The 14,278-nt window shown below is 51.9% G+C and overlaps 4 protein-coding genes across 4 annotated transcripts; all 4 read right to left on the bottom strand.

Moving 5' to 3' along the window:
- Positions 1 to 24: 24 nt before the first annotated feature.
- PV10_04026 (uncharacterized protein) lies at positions 25 to 5,583 on the bottom strand. The gene is made up of 3 exons (XM_016368543.1): positions 5,047 to 5,583; positions 4,872 to 4,969; positions 25 to 4,793 (listed from the first exon to the last, which is right to left on the bottom strand). Exons 1-3 carry the CDS (start codon positions 5,353 to 5,355, stop codon positions 650 to 652), a joined length of 4,551 nt encoding a protein of 1,516 aa, XP_016224331.1. The 5' UTR covers positions 5,356 to 5,583; the 3' UTR covers positions 25 to 649.
- A 181-nt stretch (positions 5,584 to 5,764) lies between these two features.
- On the bottom strand, positions 5,765 to 8,908 carry PV10_04025 (uncharacterized protein; the record flags this gene model as incomplete). The annotated part of the gene is made up of 2 exons (XM_016368542.1): positions 5,765 to 6,418; positions 6,475 to 8,908. 2 exons carry the CDS (start codon positions 8,906 to 8,908, stop codon positions 6,297 to 6,299), a joined length of 2,556 nt encoding a protein of 851 aa, XP_016224330.1. The 3' UTR covers positions 5,765 to 6,296.
- A 14-nt stretch (positions 8,909 to 8,922) lies between these two features.
- PV10_04024 (uncharacterized protein) lies at positions 8,923 to 9,264 on the bottom strand (the record flags this gene model as incomplete). The annotated part of the gene is made up of 1 exon (XM_016368541.1): positions 8,923 to 9,264. One exon carries the CDS (start codon positions 9,262 to 9,264, stop codon positions 8,923 to 8,925), a length of 342 nt encoding a protein of 113 aa, XP_016224329.1.
- A 1,585-nt stretch (positions 9,265 to 10,849) lies between these two features.
- Positions 10,850 to 12,965, bottom strand: PV10_04023 (uncharacterized protein). Its single transcript, XM_016368540.1, has 2 exons — positions 11,472 to 12,965; positions 10,850 to 11,412 (listed from the first exon to the last, which is right to left on the bottom strand). The coding sequence occupies exons 1-2, from the start codon at positions 12,475 to 12,477 to the stop codon at positions 11,345 to 11,347; spliced, it is 1,074 nt and encodes a 357-aa protein (XP_016224328.1). The 5' UTR covers positions 12,478 to 12,965; the 3' UTR covers positions 10,850 to 11,344.
- Positions 12,966 to 14,278: the final 1,313 nt, after the last annotated feature.

The following is a 14,278-nucleotide window of genomic DNA, read 5'->3' as shown; positions in this document are numbered from 1 at the left end:
CACGGCGGCCAGATGGACATCAAACATGATGTCAGACGATAGAATCAAGCAGAGGAAAAACAAGTCAAGACATGAGATGTATAGTCAAAGTGTTTGATTGCTTGCTAGCATCTTGTAAGCTCTACTGCTTTGATAACTAGATGCCTGCGCAACCCTCGCTCGCTCAGTCTCACCATGACAAATACTTCCCATCACAACAAACATCCGAGCTCCGCAAGCAAGCGTGAAATAAATGAATGTACAGACCAAGGGCTGCCTTGGTCGTGCCGATCATACGTTGGGTCTTTTTTTGTCTATTCCTTCCATATTTCCATAAAAGACCACAGAAAAGCCATCGCTGCAAAAATCTCCTTGTCGTGGCGTTTCGCTCATGTCGTACTCGGTCGTGCTTTTGTTCGTTTCGTCTCCTTTCCCAACCATTGTCAAACGTTGTAAACTAGCGCCCCACCCGAAACGCGATTTCGCCAAAACATGAATAGAGCAGTTGAGTAAGAAGGCGCTGGAAGGCCACTTGGGTCATTTGGGGGCCATCCCGTGTCAAATCCTCCAATCACTCGTCGTTGCTGTTCTGACAACATATCATTTGCAATGTCTTGAAAGCTGGCGAATCCCCACGCACTCCAGATAACAATGTCCAATCACAGTGGGTTCACCCGCTCATTGGACCCCTCATCTCATCAATCTTGATCTTCTGCTCGGATTCAAGACTATCGTAGTATCTCTGTGCCAATGTCGGCTCAAGTTGTTGCGGTCCGCAAATCGACGAGCCCGAGAATGGAGACCGATAGACTGTGGCCTGCTCTTGATGTCGGCTGATATAGTAATTGGCCACTTTGCCCCAGAATCCTCCACGAGCCTGCCAATCAAGAAGTTGCTGTGGGGGAGGTCGATCATTGAGCATCAGCCCATTCGACCCGAGAGGCCTTTTCTCCAAACTTGCTGCAAGTAGGGGCGATGGTCTCGCCATGGGCGGCTCCGACTGTTGGACTTGTTTGTGCTGAGTGAGGGCATGTGCGTTCTTGGTCAGCGGATCAAAGGCGGATCGCTTCGGGGTGAATGTGGAGGTGGGCAGGTAGTTAGCCGGGAAAGGCGCCAAGTCACTATCCATGTCCATTGATTGCGAGCGTTTCAAAACAGGCTGGACTGGGGGCCCCATGGACATGTGCATGCCGAGGCCTGAAAAACTTCCTCTTGCGGATCGATGTCCCGCACTCGTTCCTGGAGGGCTGATTTGGGTGGCATTTGGATTGATGAATTGAGGTGGATTTTGAGGGTCAATCGCTTGGGCGGAAGATGATGCTGAGTTATTGTGCAGATAGTTGTCATGTTGTAACCGGGGGCTTGGGAGCGTGTAAGAGCTTGTTGGTCGGCTGCCGGGCGGAGAGCTCTGATTCGCCTCCTTCTGAGCTTTGATTTGATCGGGGCTCTTGAATGGGTATGCCGGATTAGATATTCGCCTCTGCCTTTCCAACTCGGCCGAAGGTGGAGGTGGAGGGGGTTGGCTCGCGGCGGCTCGGATTGTCTCTATCCGCGGCGGGGCTGGCTGAAATGGCGAATTTAGGCCTCCGTTGCCATTGATATTGTTGATGCCATTCTGGAAGCCGAACTGATTCTGAGGGTGGTGGTTGTAAGTCGCGAAAGCCCCAGTGGGCATGGATGATGGCTGCTGTGAACCAAACTGAGGGAGCATGGAGTTCATGCCGGCATTCTGAGGCGCTGCAAAGTGACCATCGCCATTGCCGAGGGCTTGATTCATCCAGTCATTGCTATAATGAAAGGATTGTTGACGTGGTGCAGAGTTCAGCATGGTGCCGTTGCCATATTGATTACCCGCGTCACCATCCTGGAAGCTAGGGAAGGGTTCAGAATACTGCTTCAATGGCGGAAGTGAAGGATCGTTGGACCATTGAGTCATATGCTTGGCCTGTTGAGATGCCTGCAGTTGAAATTGTCGCTGGCGCTGTACAGCATCATGATCGATACCAATGGGTGGATGACTAAGCGGGTTACTGGACTCAGCCGCGTCAAGTTGTTGAGACTTGTAAGCTTGTCGTTGGAGGATTCTTTTCTGCTCATTCGTACGAGCCTCTTGCCCGGCAAGCATGTCCCGATACGTTGAAGCCTTGATCGGAGCTGATTTCTGCGCGTTGGCAAATTTTTCCTGGCTAGCGGATTTGGTGAGATTATGCGTTGTCCCGCTGAAAGTTCCTGGCAACGTGGAAAATACTGGACCGGAGCCATTGTACTTGACGTTGGTCATAGCAGCATTACGGGCAGCGACATTAAGCATCGGGTAAGATGCAGCTAAAGACTGTCGTTTTGGTTGGGGAGGAGGTGGCATTACAGCTTTCGGCGGTGAGACAGATTCCAGGAAGTTCGATGCCGGGTCGTGGCTGCGGTTCGCGGGATCCGCCGTATAGTGCGCCTTGGCTTCGGAGGATGTTTCTCCGATATAAAGCCACACGTGTTTTGACTTGGATAAATCCACGGCTTTTTGTAATGAATTCTCTGCCGGTTCTGCAGAGACAAACTCGGCCCATTCAGTTCGGGGCTCTTGAGTAAATGGATCTCCTGCGCTGGGCTTTTTCTCCATCGATTCAGGCAACGACGCTGTCTTGCCTTGAAGATCTTCCGGAAGCTCCAGTGCATGAGCCGATGGCTTCTGGAGACAAGAAGTTGCACTGTCCACAAAAAGAATTGACGTTGGATCGATTTCTTTGATGGTTTTCATCTCTGGTAGGATGGTGACGAGAATTGAGTCTTGCCCGCTGTCATAACCGGCGACCACCATACCAGCCTCAACATCGTCGGAATTAGTGGCTTGGAATTGGATGAGCTCGCCCTTTTGCAATCCATACACAAAAGTGCGGAATTCCTTGTTGTCCCAAGCATTGTTGGCATGATTGCAGGCAGAAAGCTCACTCGTGATTCTCGCCCTCTTCACTGTCCGGTGAAGGCGACACCGCCAGTCAAAGCCAATATCGCGATACTCGACGCCTTGGTGCCATACTGCAATCTCGCCCTTATCCACTTGGACACCAGCTTGCATAGCACATGTTGCATGGTATGATTTTGTGCATTTGGCCGAAGAACATTGGAAACAAGATCCCTTTTTCTGGCGGCACTCGTAGCATTTGAGTTCCAAACGAGCCTTGCTAACATTCTCCACATTGTGCACAATCTCTTTGCCATCTTTCTTTGCAATGTACGTTTCTGGCGTATACATGGCACAGGTTCGATGGGCTTTTTGACCATGACTAGTCGGCAGCAATTCTTCCCAGGAAAAGTCGTTTGGACATAGACAACAAGGCTGATGCTTGCTGACCTTCCGGATCTTGACAATCTTCTTGGCCTTCTTGTTGGGGCCCAAATCTTTGGGTGCGCGCTTCCTTTTCTGGCCACTTTTGACCTTGCCTCGATCGCTGCTGGGTGGAGTGGGGAGATCGATGGGCTCATCCAGCTCATCTTCATCATCGGTGACTTCGACTTCTTCGTACTCTGGAGATGGTTCCCCATTCATCCTTCGGATGAACCAGTCCACATCAATGAAGACACTGTCGGCTTCACACTGACATTTCCTTGCGGTTTTGCCATATTGCAGCCAGTTAGGAATGGCAAAATTGACTGATTCTGCACAGTTGTACCCCAAGTTGTAACCCGAATGGTAGCCGATTGGGAAAGTAATCACAAATTGACCTTCGCGATGAACGATTTTGTTGACATTGACGCCGAACTTGGATTTGAGGATTGAAGGAGAGATGAGATATGTCTTGTGTCTCAAGAACTGGTCGCATGCTTTGGCGTCTGACGGCCAGATGGACTTCATCGCGTTCTCAAACTTAGGGGCGTCTTTCTGGGAGATGCTGTACCACTGCTTGGGGGCGCCAAAATGGATGTAGTTGATGCTGTAGAGATCCACATCTTCCAGATGCCACGCAAAAGTAGCTCGCCACATGCCTAGGTAGAGGTATGCAGTGTTAACACCTGGGATGGGTTGTCCCAAGAGGTCCAACAAGTTCGGCAACTTGGCAACATTCCACGCGGTGGTGTCGTCGTCGAACAGTGATCCCGGCATGTCTGCGGCATACATGGGGTTGCTAAAGTTCAAGCTCTTCCAGTATTTGTCTTCAAGCTCGTCGCACCGCTCAGCCGTCCACTGATCGTTGTCATGGGCACGATAATCAAAATCTTCAAACGCCTCCTCGTCAATCTCATCGTTAGCCTCACGCGCGTTGCGCAGCCGCCGAGAGGCAACAGTTGTTTCCGCACTTCCGCTTTCCTTTTTGCCTGCTGTTTTCGGCTGACGACCACGGGGTTTGGCGGGCTTTTTGCCCGATTTACCCTTGGATGGTGTGGTCTCAGTACCTTCAAGTATCGTGTTCTCCCCTTCATCTTGATCGAGAGGCATCGGCTTGACGTCCGGACTGGTAGGAGTGGGCGGCGCAAGAAGTGTAGAGTCTTGATCGATGGGCTCATCCTTGATCGGGCGAGTTCGAGGTCGGCCAGGCCGTCGTCTGCCACTTGAAGGCCCTGGAGAGGATTCGGGTTTCTTGGACTTGACGGAGCCTCTTCCTAGCAGCTTGTCTGCATTCAACCTCTTTTCACCACGACGTGCAGGTGGCTGATTTTCGGTTTGTTCGCACAATGTTTTCCATTGGGGGAGGTTATAGGAGCGCATCTTTTCCATGTTGCGTTGGGTGTAAATTCCTTGAGCACCGTGAAACTCTTGTGTCAACGGGTTCTTGATCTTGATGGTCTTGATCATCTCATCCAAGGCTTTGCGGGCTCGTTTCCTACACTTTGGTCAGTTGTGCCGTCGTGACGATGAGTCGATGTTGTGTGCAGCATCGGCGCCGGGGTCGTCGACGTACCATTCCTCAGGAGGGTCGATCAGGACGATTCCAGACTGCATGCCGTACGGATCAACACCCTTGACGTATCGCTCGAAGTCTTTGAATTGTTCCATAGTCTAACACAAGTGTATCATTAGTGCTGTCTATACTCTCGCCATCATAGGGTAGATGACGACGGCGAGCCTTGACTTACCGGCGTGAAGATAGGTACACCATTTTCATATCTGTCGGGCTTGACTTCAGATGTCTGTTCAGCCTCTGCACCGGCGCGTGCAGCATCTTCAAACCTGAGGCGGTTTTCTTCATCATCGGTGTCATCGCCGAGATCGGAGAGGGAGGAACTCGAGGCGGCGTCGTCGTCCTTGTGACTTGCTTCGTCGGTGGTAGGAGGAGTGTGGACTTGAGGGAGAGGGAGTGGCTCAGAGAGGTCGTGAGGGGTGTCGAGGGCGGTAGAGGCGAGTTTGGGGGAGGTGGTAATGGAGGGCATGGCGACTGCTGCCATGGTGGAGGAGGATCGGGGAAAGTGGTGGGAGGCGTTTGAGCGATGGGTCAGTGGCAAGGTACTGCTCACAACGATCTGTTAAGTCAAGGTGTGGTTTGGCGCATGAGCAGAGCAGCAACGAGAACGTCGCAAGCCCTGGCCACGACCTTTGACGAGTACCAGATAAGACGAATGGATGCAGAGGTGGTGGTAATGGGACTGCATAGGGACTCGCTGGTACGGGGATGGGGACAAGAGACGTGATCAGAGTGAGAGACGCAGAGGTTCGACTCAGGGTTGGTCTTGGCGCAGGCAGATCCCAGTCCACTAGTCCCGATTTGGATGTGGCTTGGCACCTGCCCTCCGATCAGGCCACAGCCAGTATTTCACTTGGGGTTGGAGACAGGGAAGTCACGAGAGAGTTGGCCATCAAAGACAAGAAGGAACAACCCTGAATTACAGCCTTGTATAAAAAACATGTTGTGCAGGTGCCAGGCTCAGTGGTAATATGTGAGATGTCTATATCAAGCAAATCGGCCAGACATTATCACAATCCACCATTATGCCTTTCCAAAGTTTCGACCAGGGACACCAACCAAGCTCGCCATGGCGTATGTCATTAGCTCTGCGCCAGGATCCCACCTTGGATTGCACTACTTACTCCGTACATTTCTTCTTTGCCATGGCCCATGACCTGTGTCATTCGCTGCCACCAATTGGCTCGCTTGACCATCCAGGCACACCCAACACGAACACGGGGTCTCCCCGACTTTGGGTCATGCTGCATGCACATCATCGCGTCCCCATCGCCCTTGAACCAGAGCTTCCTTGTGGTAGCCTGCAATGATTATTCATCTCCGATTTGCCCATCGGTAACCAACCAGAAGACGCATCACCGGAAAATGCGCCTTGGTGACACCCTCAACTGCCTTTGTGTACACTTGTGCAGCGTCACCCATTCATCAATATTCTGTGAGTGCAAGCTTCTTGCCAACGGTGCGACGTTTTTGTGCTATTTGGTCGGCAGGAGTTGGTTGGTCTTTCTTCAATGCCTGTAACAGCATGCCAGCGTCGAAGAATCCATCTAGTACAACAAATTAGTGGTGACAAAAAAGGCGTAGAGATATTTAGGGCACTTACATCCACCTAGACCATCATCTTCGACTTCTGCCGTGTCCATGCTGGTAGGTGTCTGGACTCCATCGACCTTGGACGGGTCTGTTTTGATAACGCGACCCCGCGATTTAAGTCGGCCATCTTTGCCTGCTTTGTCCTCGACCTCCCGCGCCTTTGTGAGTTGGGCAGCCGCCATATCCTTGGTTCGAACAGACCGAAGCAGTCTCCGGACCTCGTTCAGGTATGATTCAAGGCTATCAACGAATCTCTTGGTTTGACGGTGCTTACTGCTGGCACAGACGGCGATAGAGTCGTCCTTGATGATATAGCCAATGCCAAATCCATCGCCAGAGACAGGACCAAATCCAAAATGTCGCAGTGCTGGATTACCACAGTTGGAGGTGCTAAGAATGGTATTGTTGATTCTTTCCCATCCCGCATCGCTGAAGAGAGGTGGCATCTGACTTAGTGGAGGGGCTGGTGAGCGACTGGCATCGGTGCCTGCTCGCGAACGAACTCCGGGGGATGTGGAAATGTCTTCCAGTCTTCTGGGGCTTCCCGCATCAGAGTAGTCGCCAGGGCTGGAACAACCATTGGAGCTGAAGCCGGTCGTACTCGCTGCCTCAGCCCCTTCATCGTTGACCTTGCGCTGCCATACACAATACAATGCATATAGATGACGGTCTTGACCTTGAGCTTTGCTGCTCTCTCGCGTGTTGGCGGTGTGCTTGGTTGTGGCAGCCTTGAGTGCATCTACCTTTTTCTGCGCGGCATTATCTGCCCAGAACGTTTTGACGTAATCCACGCTCTCGGGTGTCACACTTCGAATAGCTTCAGTTCGGCCATGAAAGTACATCTTGGTCATGGCAGGCTCATACGTGTTTTCGACACGGCCGTACAAGCCATAATAAGCTGCTTGGAAAGCCATTTGCACAAAGGCATCGGGAGAAAAGCCCATAGATGTGATGAAGTTTTTACCATAGCCGGTGAAATCCAAGGTCTGAAATTCGTTCTGGTTAATCAAATCGGCCAAACGCGTCTCAGCGAAACGTAGGGCAATCTGGAGCTCCGGAATCATATCCCATTCGAGTTTGTGAGGAGTGGTACTGACATCACCAAAGCTGTGAGGATCACGTTTCGAGGGGTCGGGACTTTGACTTGTCCACATTGTGGGGGCTTGACCGTTGATTGATTTGGCGAATCTCAGAATGGTGTCAGTGTAGACATCGCTAGCAAACCGCAAGACGGTGTGACCATCCACGCCAGTGTGCTCAAAGTTGATGCCCGCACTCCCATTTTTGCAGACGATGATTTGCAATTTGTCATACCAGCGATTGGTACAGGTGCCGACTTGGACGCCCTGGACGATTTCATTTGTGCCGCAGAGCATGTTTCCACATAGCTGAGAGACGTCTGACGGCTCTGTGTAGTCCAGACACACGACGAACAAGGCTGAGTCAACGATGCCAAGGCATTCGGCGTTGTTGGAACCTTCTTCTCGTGTTAAGAGTTCCCGCAGTCCAGACCAGATTTTTCGATTCTCGGTAGTGAGAACTCCTACAGCACCTTTGGCAGCTTCCCGGATGGGGGTTTGTTCGGCATCGTCGACAATGACTTGCAAATTGATGGCAAGATCCTTCTCGGTCATGATGAGATCATTATTTTGGTCGAGAACGTCAAACCAATAGACCTGACCACGACACATCACGACGACATGCTTCGAGTCAGAATCCTGGCCAATGATACAGCCATTGTCGGTAGGGACTCGTGCGGTACCAAATAGCCTTGAGTATTGATACATGTCAAGAGGGGTCCCTCTAAGTGTGTCGGGGGGCAGCTCTTCTTTCCTGACGGCTCGGACAAAGCATAGGGCAGAGATGACCAATGAGGCAGCTCGAGTGACTTGGTTGTTTCTTGCAGGGGTGGGATCGTCTTCCAATAAGAAGAAAGGGTTCAAGTTCAAAACGACTGGATTGTCATAATTGAGATACGAGTCATACCAGAACTGTTCAATATAACTGGTCTTGCCTGTCGAGTATTTCTTCAAACGATCTTGCAACTCGCGGCCATCGTTCTCGATAAAGTCGCGGACGGCAGCTTTGGTGTCGTTGTGCTCATGTGGGGACTGCAGGGGGGCCAAGGCGTCGAGGTATTTCTTCATGGTGGCCTCCAAGTCGGGGATTGGTAGTTTGGGCAGTTTATCCTGCGCGGCAAATGTGATGCCAGGTCTTGGGGGGTCTCTCCTCTCGATTGGGTTGTTCTCACGCCTTGAGTAGGAGTCTGTGACACCTTTAGCCGCTTCGAGGGAGCGCTCATCCTCTGACTGGCCCATTGCAACAGAGCAAGGGCGTAGTAGCCCGTGTTGCCCGTTCTGGAGAGGATTAGCGGCTTGATTCAGGGTCTCGTCGAGGGACTTTGGACGAGCGAAGTATCTTGTTCCTGTAATTGAGGAGGGCATCGTCAATATCTGAATCATGCGTACAGCGCAGCCACCAAGGTGGCAATGCTTAGGAGACGAAGTGCGGTGCGGAAGAAGTAATGGCAATCGTGCAAGTAGTAGCCAGGCATTGGGGACTGAGTAACACAATCCAGCAAGCAGGAATGAGTACCAAGGAAGTGGGAGGTCAAGGGAGATGAGCGAGGCTTGAAGTGAACCGGGGGCAGGATAGGGATTTTGTCAGTGGGGAGCAGGTGGCATGGTGCATGGTTGCGTTCGAAAGCAATGATGGGGAAATGTATCAAACCGTGGAGAGGTGGGGGCTGTGGTGGAGAGTGACCGAGTCTTGATGGACATGTGAAGGCCAAGGGCCACATTGGAGAAGAGCGATGTCATGCTTGGACGAGGGCGAATCCGTGACGAATGCGCGGTACGTGGCCGAGTAGCGAGAGCCATGTCCAGCAGATGATTGTTCGGAAAGTGTCGTAGATGGAGGGATGAGATGAAGTGGGCAGAATGGATGGTGCGACGTGATTGGATCGGACGTGGTTCTTGGGTGGTAGGGCGAAAGAACGGGTCGGGGGAAAGGAAGGAAATGGTTTGCACTTACAGCCAGATCTGGCGGCACCACCTATAATGGCGCGAATGGCTGCTAGAGGGACGCCTGGCGGTGGAATCGACCTATGCAGATACCCGGTGGTCGTCTACCGGATGTTTTTCGGTACACTGCGTCGAAATCAGTGTTGGCTATGGCGGTAATACGGTCAATGGCTACCGAGGAGCTTAAAAATGAAGTGAGTTGACGACCGAGGAAGTGACAGCGGTGCGATTAGGATTGGAGATGAGGTTATAAAGCGCGGGGTCCAGCCGTCGGTTGGACCTCGTGTTGTTTGAGAGAGATTTCTAGAACAGTCAGACAACTCGACAGCCACGACAGCTTATTGGGACCTGGGTATGTACTTGGATAGGTGGTTATTGTGATGCTGATCATGCGACAAGACCAAGTCATGCAGCGATCTGCTTCAAAGTCGAGTGGGGGATTCTGGAATTGCACGATGATCGATGGTGTATGTGGCAGCTTGCCATGTACGGAGTAGGGTCTGTAGCGTGGCAGCCTGTCGCAGTGACGTCGTTAGGTCGAGTTTGGTTTGAATTGGGGCTACACGCACTGCTTTTAAAACCTCCTCCAAGGTACTTGGGTAAGGATCTAAGTACTATGATTTTCATCGGGTCCTCCTACAAGACTCTACGTGTCTACAGGTAATTATTGTCGGCGTTCTCGACTCTGTGGCTCCTCGCCGTTCTTACCTGGATAATCTCGAAAACGGCGGACCATCGGAGGACTCTGGGTGGATGACCATGACCTAATTAATGGAATCGGCGGCTGTGCGGCTGACCATCAATGCCATCAATCCTCAGGCGCCTTGCAAGTCGTGCCAGTACTAATGTGGTGGCAATTCTGGGCCAAGCGGAGAAGCTTGCACTGCCGAGGAATTGTCAGGCGCGCTAGCCACAACTTCCGTTCCTCCGCACGCTTGTTCACGTGCATTTCCTCACCCGACACAACCGTTAAACAGTGGGTGACAGGGGTTAAGGTACTTAGAGTGTCTAAGTAGAGTGCCTCCGCATAGGTAGCCCTGCGGCTGCGATGCATCTCATGAGCTTGTATCCATACAGACGCATATTCTCGGAACCTTATAAGATTTCGATCAAAGTCGAACCGAGTCTCTTACATTCCCCTTATTATTCCAGAGCCGAATGACGGCTATCTCTTCCGACCCAAATGGTTTAGTAATTCTCAACCGAGTGTTCGTACCTTACCTTTCTCATTTCCTACCCACTTGTGTAGGCACACAATGACCGAAAGGTCTTCTGGCGCTCTTGCCCCCTTTAGCAAATAAAAATTCTGGGAAAGTCAGCTGACAAGCCTTGCTACGACCACAACAGAAACTTTGTTCCACGGCAAGCCCTATGTTTCATCCTCAAGCATCCATGTACATCAGCCACCAAGGAATTTAAGCAATGCTGTCCGCAGTCATTTATTGAAATGCTTTGTTGTTACATGATGCCGTGAGGCTGAGCTCCTAAACAAGGTCCAGTCCATTTTCCCGCGAACGAGACTTGACTGATGCTCTTTGCTATCTCCCAACACCCTCGGGCCATCATCATTCGTATGGTCCAAGAAGTGTAGAAATGTCCTGATCAAACCCACAGGAAATGATTCTTGGGCGGCCGAAGAAAAGAATGAATGCTTGTGGCTCGCTAGCCAAATGTCAGAAAACAATCCCTTGCATGCCCAATTTGCTCCGACCCAACCGAGCAATATGCCGTATGCACAAATCCAACGCAAATTAGTTCGTCCATGTGTCCAATGAAACCAAGGCGCATTCCCTCGACTTTGCTCTCGAGAATGTCATGAAATCGTCAAGATCGTCACAAAAGCAAAAGTGCAGTGCTTTACAAGACCACCGTCGGATACCCGAGGGGAGCCAGGACATTTGCGGCATACTGTCCACCGAAGTTTCCTAAAGGTTATCATGTCAGTCAATTGTGTCGAGGTGTTAGAGGGAAGGTGAAGACTTACCGGGAGGACTGTAATTGCAAACGGTAAAGTATGGGCTGACTCCGCCGCCGGTGTTTGCGAGACCGTTGGGACAATACTGAGTGGCACAACCAACGCTGGTGGTCGACTTCCACACAATCTGAGAAAAGTGACCCCACAGATGGAAGTTAGCCATGCTGGGCTCAGTGCCATAGCCTGGGTAGTAGTTGATTTCGTTGTTGTACATCAAGTTGGTAATCATAGCAGGGATATCAGAGGGAGGGGATCCCGCCCCAATGTTCTGTCCATAGCCACCCCCTCCAGTGGAGGTATCGTGAGCATAGACACAACTGGCGGCAATCTGAGCCGCAATGTTGGTGAGTCTGTCATCCCACACCAGAGCATTGACCGTATGGTTGGCACGATGAATGTTGTGCGAGTCAAGAATGCCTTGCTTGTAGTCCGATGAGATGGAAGTCGGAGCTGGATTGTTGGAGCCTCCGGTTGGGGATGTCTGCGTGTTCGTTGGCTGGGTTGGTGCCGGTGTGTTGGTTGGCTGGGTTGGTGCCGGTGTGTTGGTTGGCTGGGTGGGCCCAGCTGTGTTGGTAGGACGTCCGGTGTTGGTGTTGGGAGGAGGATTGTTTCCATTGTTGGTCGTGGTGGGTTCTGGATCTGGAGTGCTCGAGGGACCAGCAGTGCCGCCATTCCCACCGCCACCACCACCACCACCGATGCCGCCCCAGTTGCCGCCGCCGTTGCCGTTGCCGTTGCCGCCCCATCCGCCGCCCCATCCGCCACCAGAACTGCGACCACCACCTTGGCCGCCGTTCCAATCGACCCAGGTCGAGCTCCAGTCATTAGAGCCATCGACATCGGTGTTGGAGTCGTCAATGGGCGCTGCGTCAGTGTTGGTGGGCGGAAGCCCCGTGACAGTGGCTGTTATGGTGACATACTCGAAATGGGTGACCAATGCACGCTTGTCAAATGGGTTGGCAGATGCCAAGGCGGCGCAGAGTCCTACCAGGACCAAAGGCGTTGCGCTTCTCATTGTCGATCTTCAAATGGTTTGCTGTGGCGTTTGTCGAGCTATTGGAATGTTGGATTGATTGATTGATGAAAACAAGAAAGAATTCAATGGTTCCTCAAGCCGTATTTGATACCAGATTGTGGCAGGAAACGAAATGCAGCGTGCACACAGGTTCGGCGAGTCAAGACCCGAACGACGAGGCTGACCAAGTTGGCTGGTAAACGCAATGTGCTCTTGATGGTCCGAGTTTCCAGGTGTTTGCACACCCGACGAGGCTGGTGACTCTGGTCAAAGAGCCGGGTACTGAGTGGTGGGCGGGTAGGTGTCGATGCTGTGGGCACGGACTGTTGTCGACGGGGCACAGACACGAACGCAGACTGTGCGGAGGTAATTTTGGGGGATAGGTAGGTTAACGAGTGACTGTCTTGTGCACCTCAAAGGAGTGAGAGGGCAGGCAAGAACAGGAAACAAATGAATGTACTGTGGCGATGGCCTAAGGATGGAATTGAAACGAGCGTGTTTGCGTCTGAATAGAGGACGTCGAAGGGGAGGCGGCGGCGGAGGAGTTTTGTACCAATGCCGATTGGGGTTTGGGCCCCTGCTACACTCCCTGATTAGCCCATATCTTCGGAATATTCATCTGCACCACCAATATTGTCCTCCTGAAGCCAGATTCCCGAGCCCGCTGACGCATCTAGACTCAGAGACGTGATATCAAAGGCTCATGTCAGGATTGGCTCGGCAGGCGAATCGAGTATTGGTGGAGCGATCTAATGCAGGAACCAACGTCATTTTGAGGGGTGTCTTAGGTGCCGCAGGGAGAGATGTGGTGGGACATAGGGGGGCATGGAGGACACGCGGTCGGTGCCGAGGGGGCTGGCCCTAGGCGGAAACTTTATTGGCGGGCCCTGGAACTTGGAAGACTGGGTGGATCTGCTAAGCGGCTTGAGCAATGAACATCAACTAACCTGAGATGGGTTGAAGCCTGCCAATTGAATGGACTTTAGGGGGTATTGGGTGGCGACGATGGAACAGAGATGGAAGAATTGACGCAGGTGGGCTTCTGTCGAGATGATAGTAAAAGGCAGAGATGGAGAGGAAAAAGAGGGAGAGTCGTGAGTGGACGTGGGCTGCACTCGAAGAAGTGAGTGACTGTTCTACTAAGAGTCATGCCTATGGGCGCTGTGCAGCATTGCCCTGTTCTATATCTCCAGTCAATGGTCACACTCAGGTGTGAATCTCACGGTCGATAGTCTACATTCCCCAAATCAAAACTTGAGACCTGAGACCTGAATTCGACGTTGCCATGTTTGTTGCTTCAGATTGACACCGGTCACTTGATACATTCCTGTGGTGCAGCTGCGGTTGGCCTTTGAATCCTTCTAACATGACTTGCATTTGGAACGGGCCACAAATGCAACCTGTTGGACAATGCTGGCCCTTACGGTCGGTATCTCAATGCCAACGGGCCAAGATCCCTCAACTCACGTCACCCATCAACATGTGAAACGAAGGCAACACAAGGGAACCTGGACCAGTGATCCTTGGCGAGATCGTGCCGGCCTCAACTGTAAACACTTTTAGGCCAGGACCAGGTGACATTGGAGCAGTTCGAGAAAGAATCATGGTACGCATGCGAACACTCATCCACACTCGTATTCTCGGGGAATTAATTGCAAGCCTGAAACTCCCTTTGGGCGGAGATGTTGGAGGCTGGAATTCCGCACAGAACCAAGTTCGTCGTCTAGCGGAGAATAATTGTCCAGGCCCAACGACGGTTGTCCACTCCTGTTTTGACGCGCAAATGGCTGATGCGCTGCTG

This window comes from Exophiala mesophila (assembly GCF_000836275.1).
Source record: "Exophiala mesophila strain CBS 40295 unplaced genomic scaffold supercont1.3, whole genome shotgun sequence".
NCBI classification, from domain to species: domain Eukaryota; kingdom Fungi; phylum Ascomycota; class Eurotiomycetes; order Chaetothyriales; family Herpotrichiellaceae; genus Exophiala; species Exophiala mesophila.
The sequence above is the reverse complement of the archived record's forward strand: the minus strand, read 5'-3'. Positions and strand labels throughout refer to the sequence as shown.

Bases quoted from the DNA above. Each gene is read 5' to 3' on its own strand.
- PV10_04026 (XM_016368543.1), bottom strand. From the start codon at position 5,355: ATGGCAGCAGTCGCCATGCCCTCCATTACCACCTCCCCCAAACTCGCC. The intron at 4,970-5,046 runs GTAAGTCAAGGC...CACTTGTGTTAG, and splicing joins GTGTACCTATCTTCACGCCG to ACTATGGAACAATTCAAAGA. The intron at 4,794-4,871 runs GTACGTCGACGA...ACCAAAGTGTAG, and splicing joins ATCGACCCTCCTGAGGAATG to GAAACGAGCCCGCAAAGCCT.
- PV10_04023 (XM_016368540.1), bottom strand. From the start codon at position 12,477: ATGAGAAGCGCAACGCCTTTGGTCCTGGTAGGACTCTGCGCCGCCTTG. The intron at 11,413-11,471 runs GTAAGTCTTCAC...GATAACCTTTAG, and splicing joins TTGCAATTACAGTCCTCCCG to GAAACTTCGGTGGACAGTAT.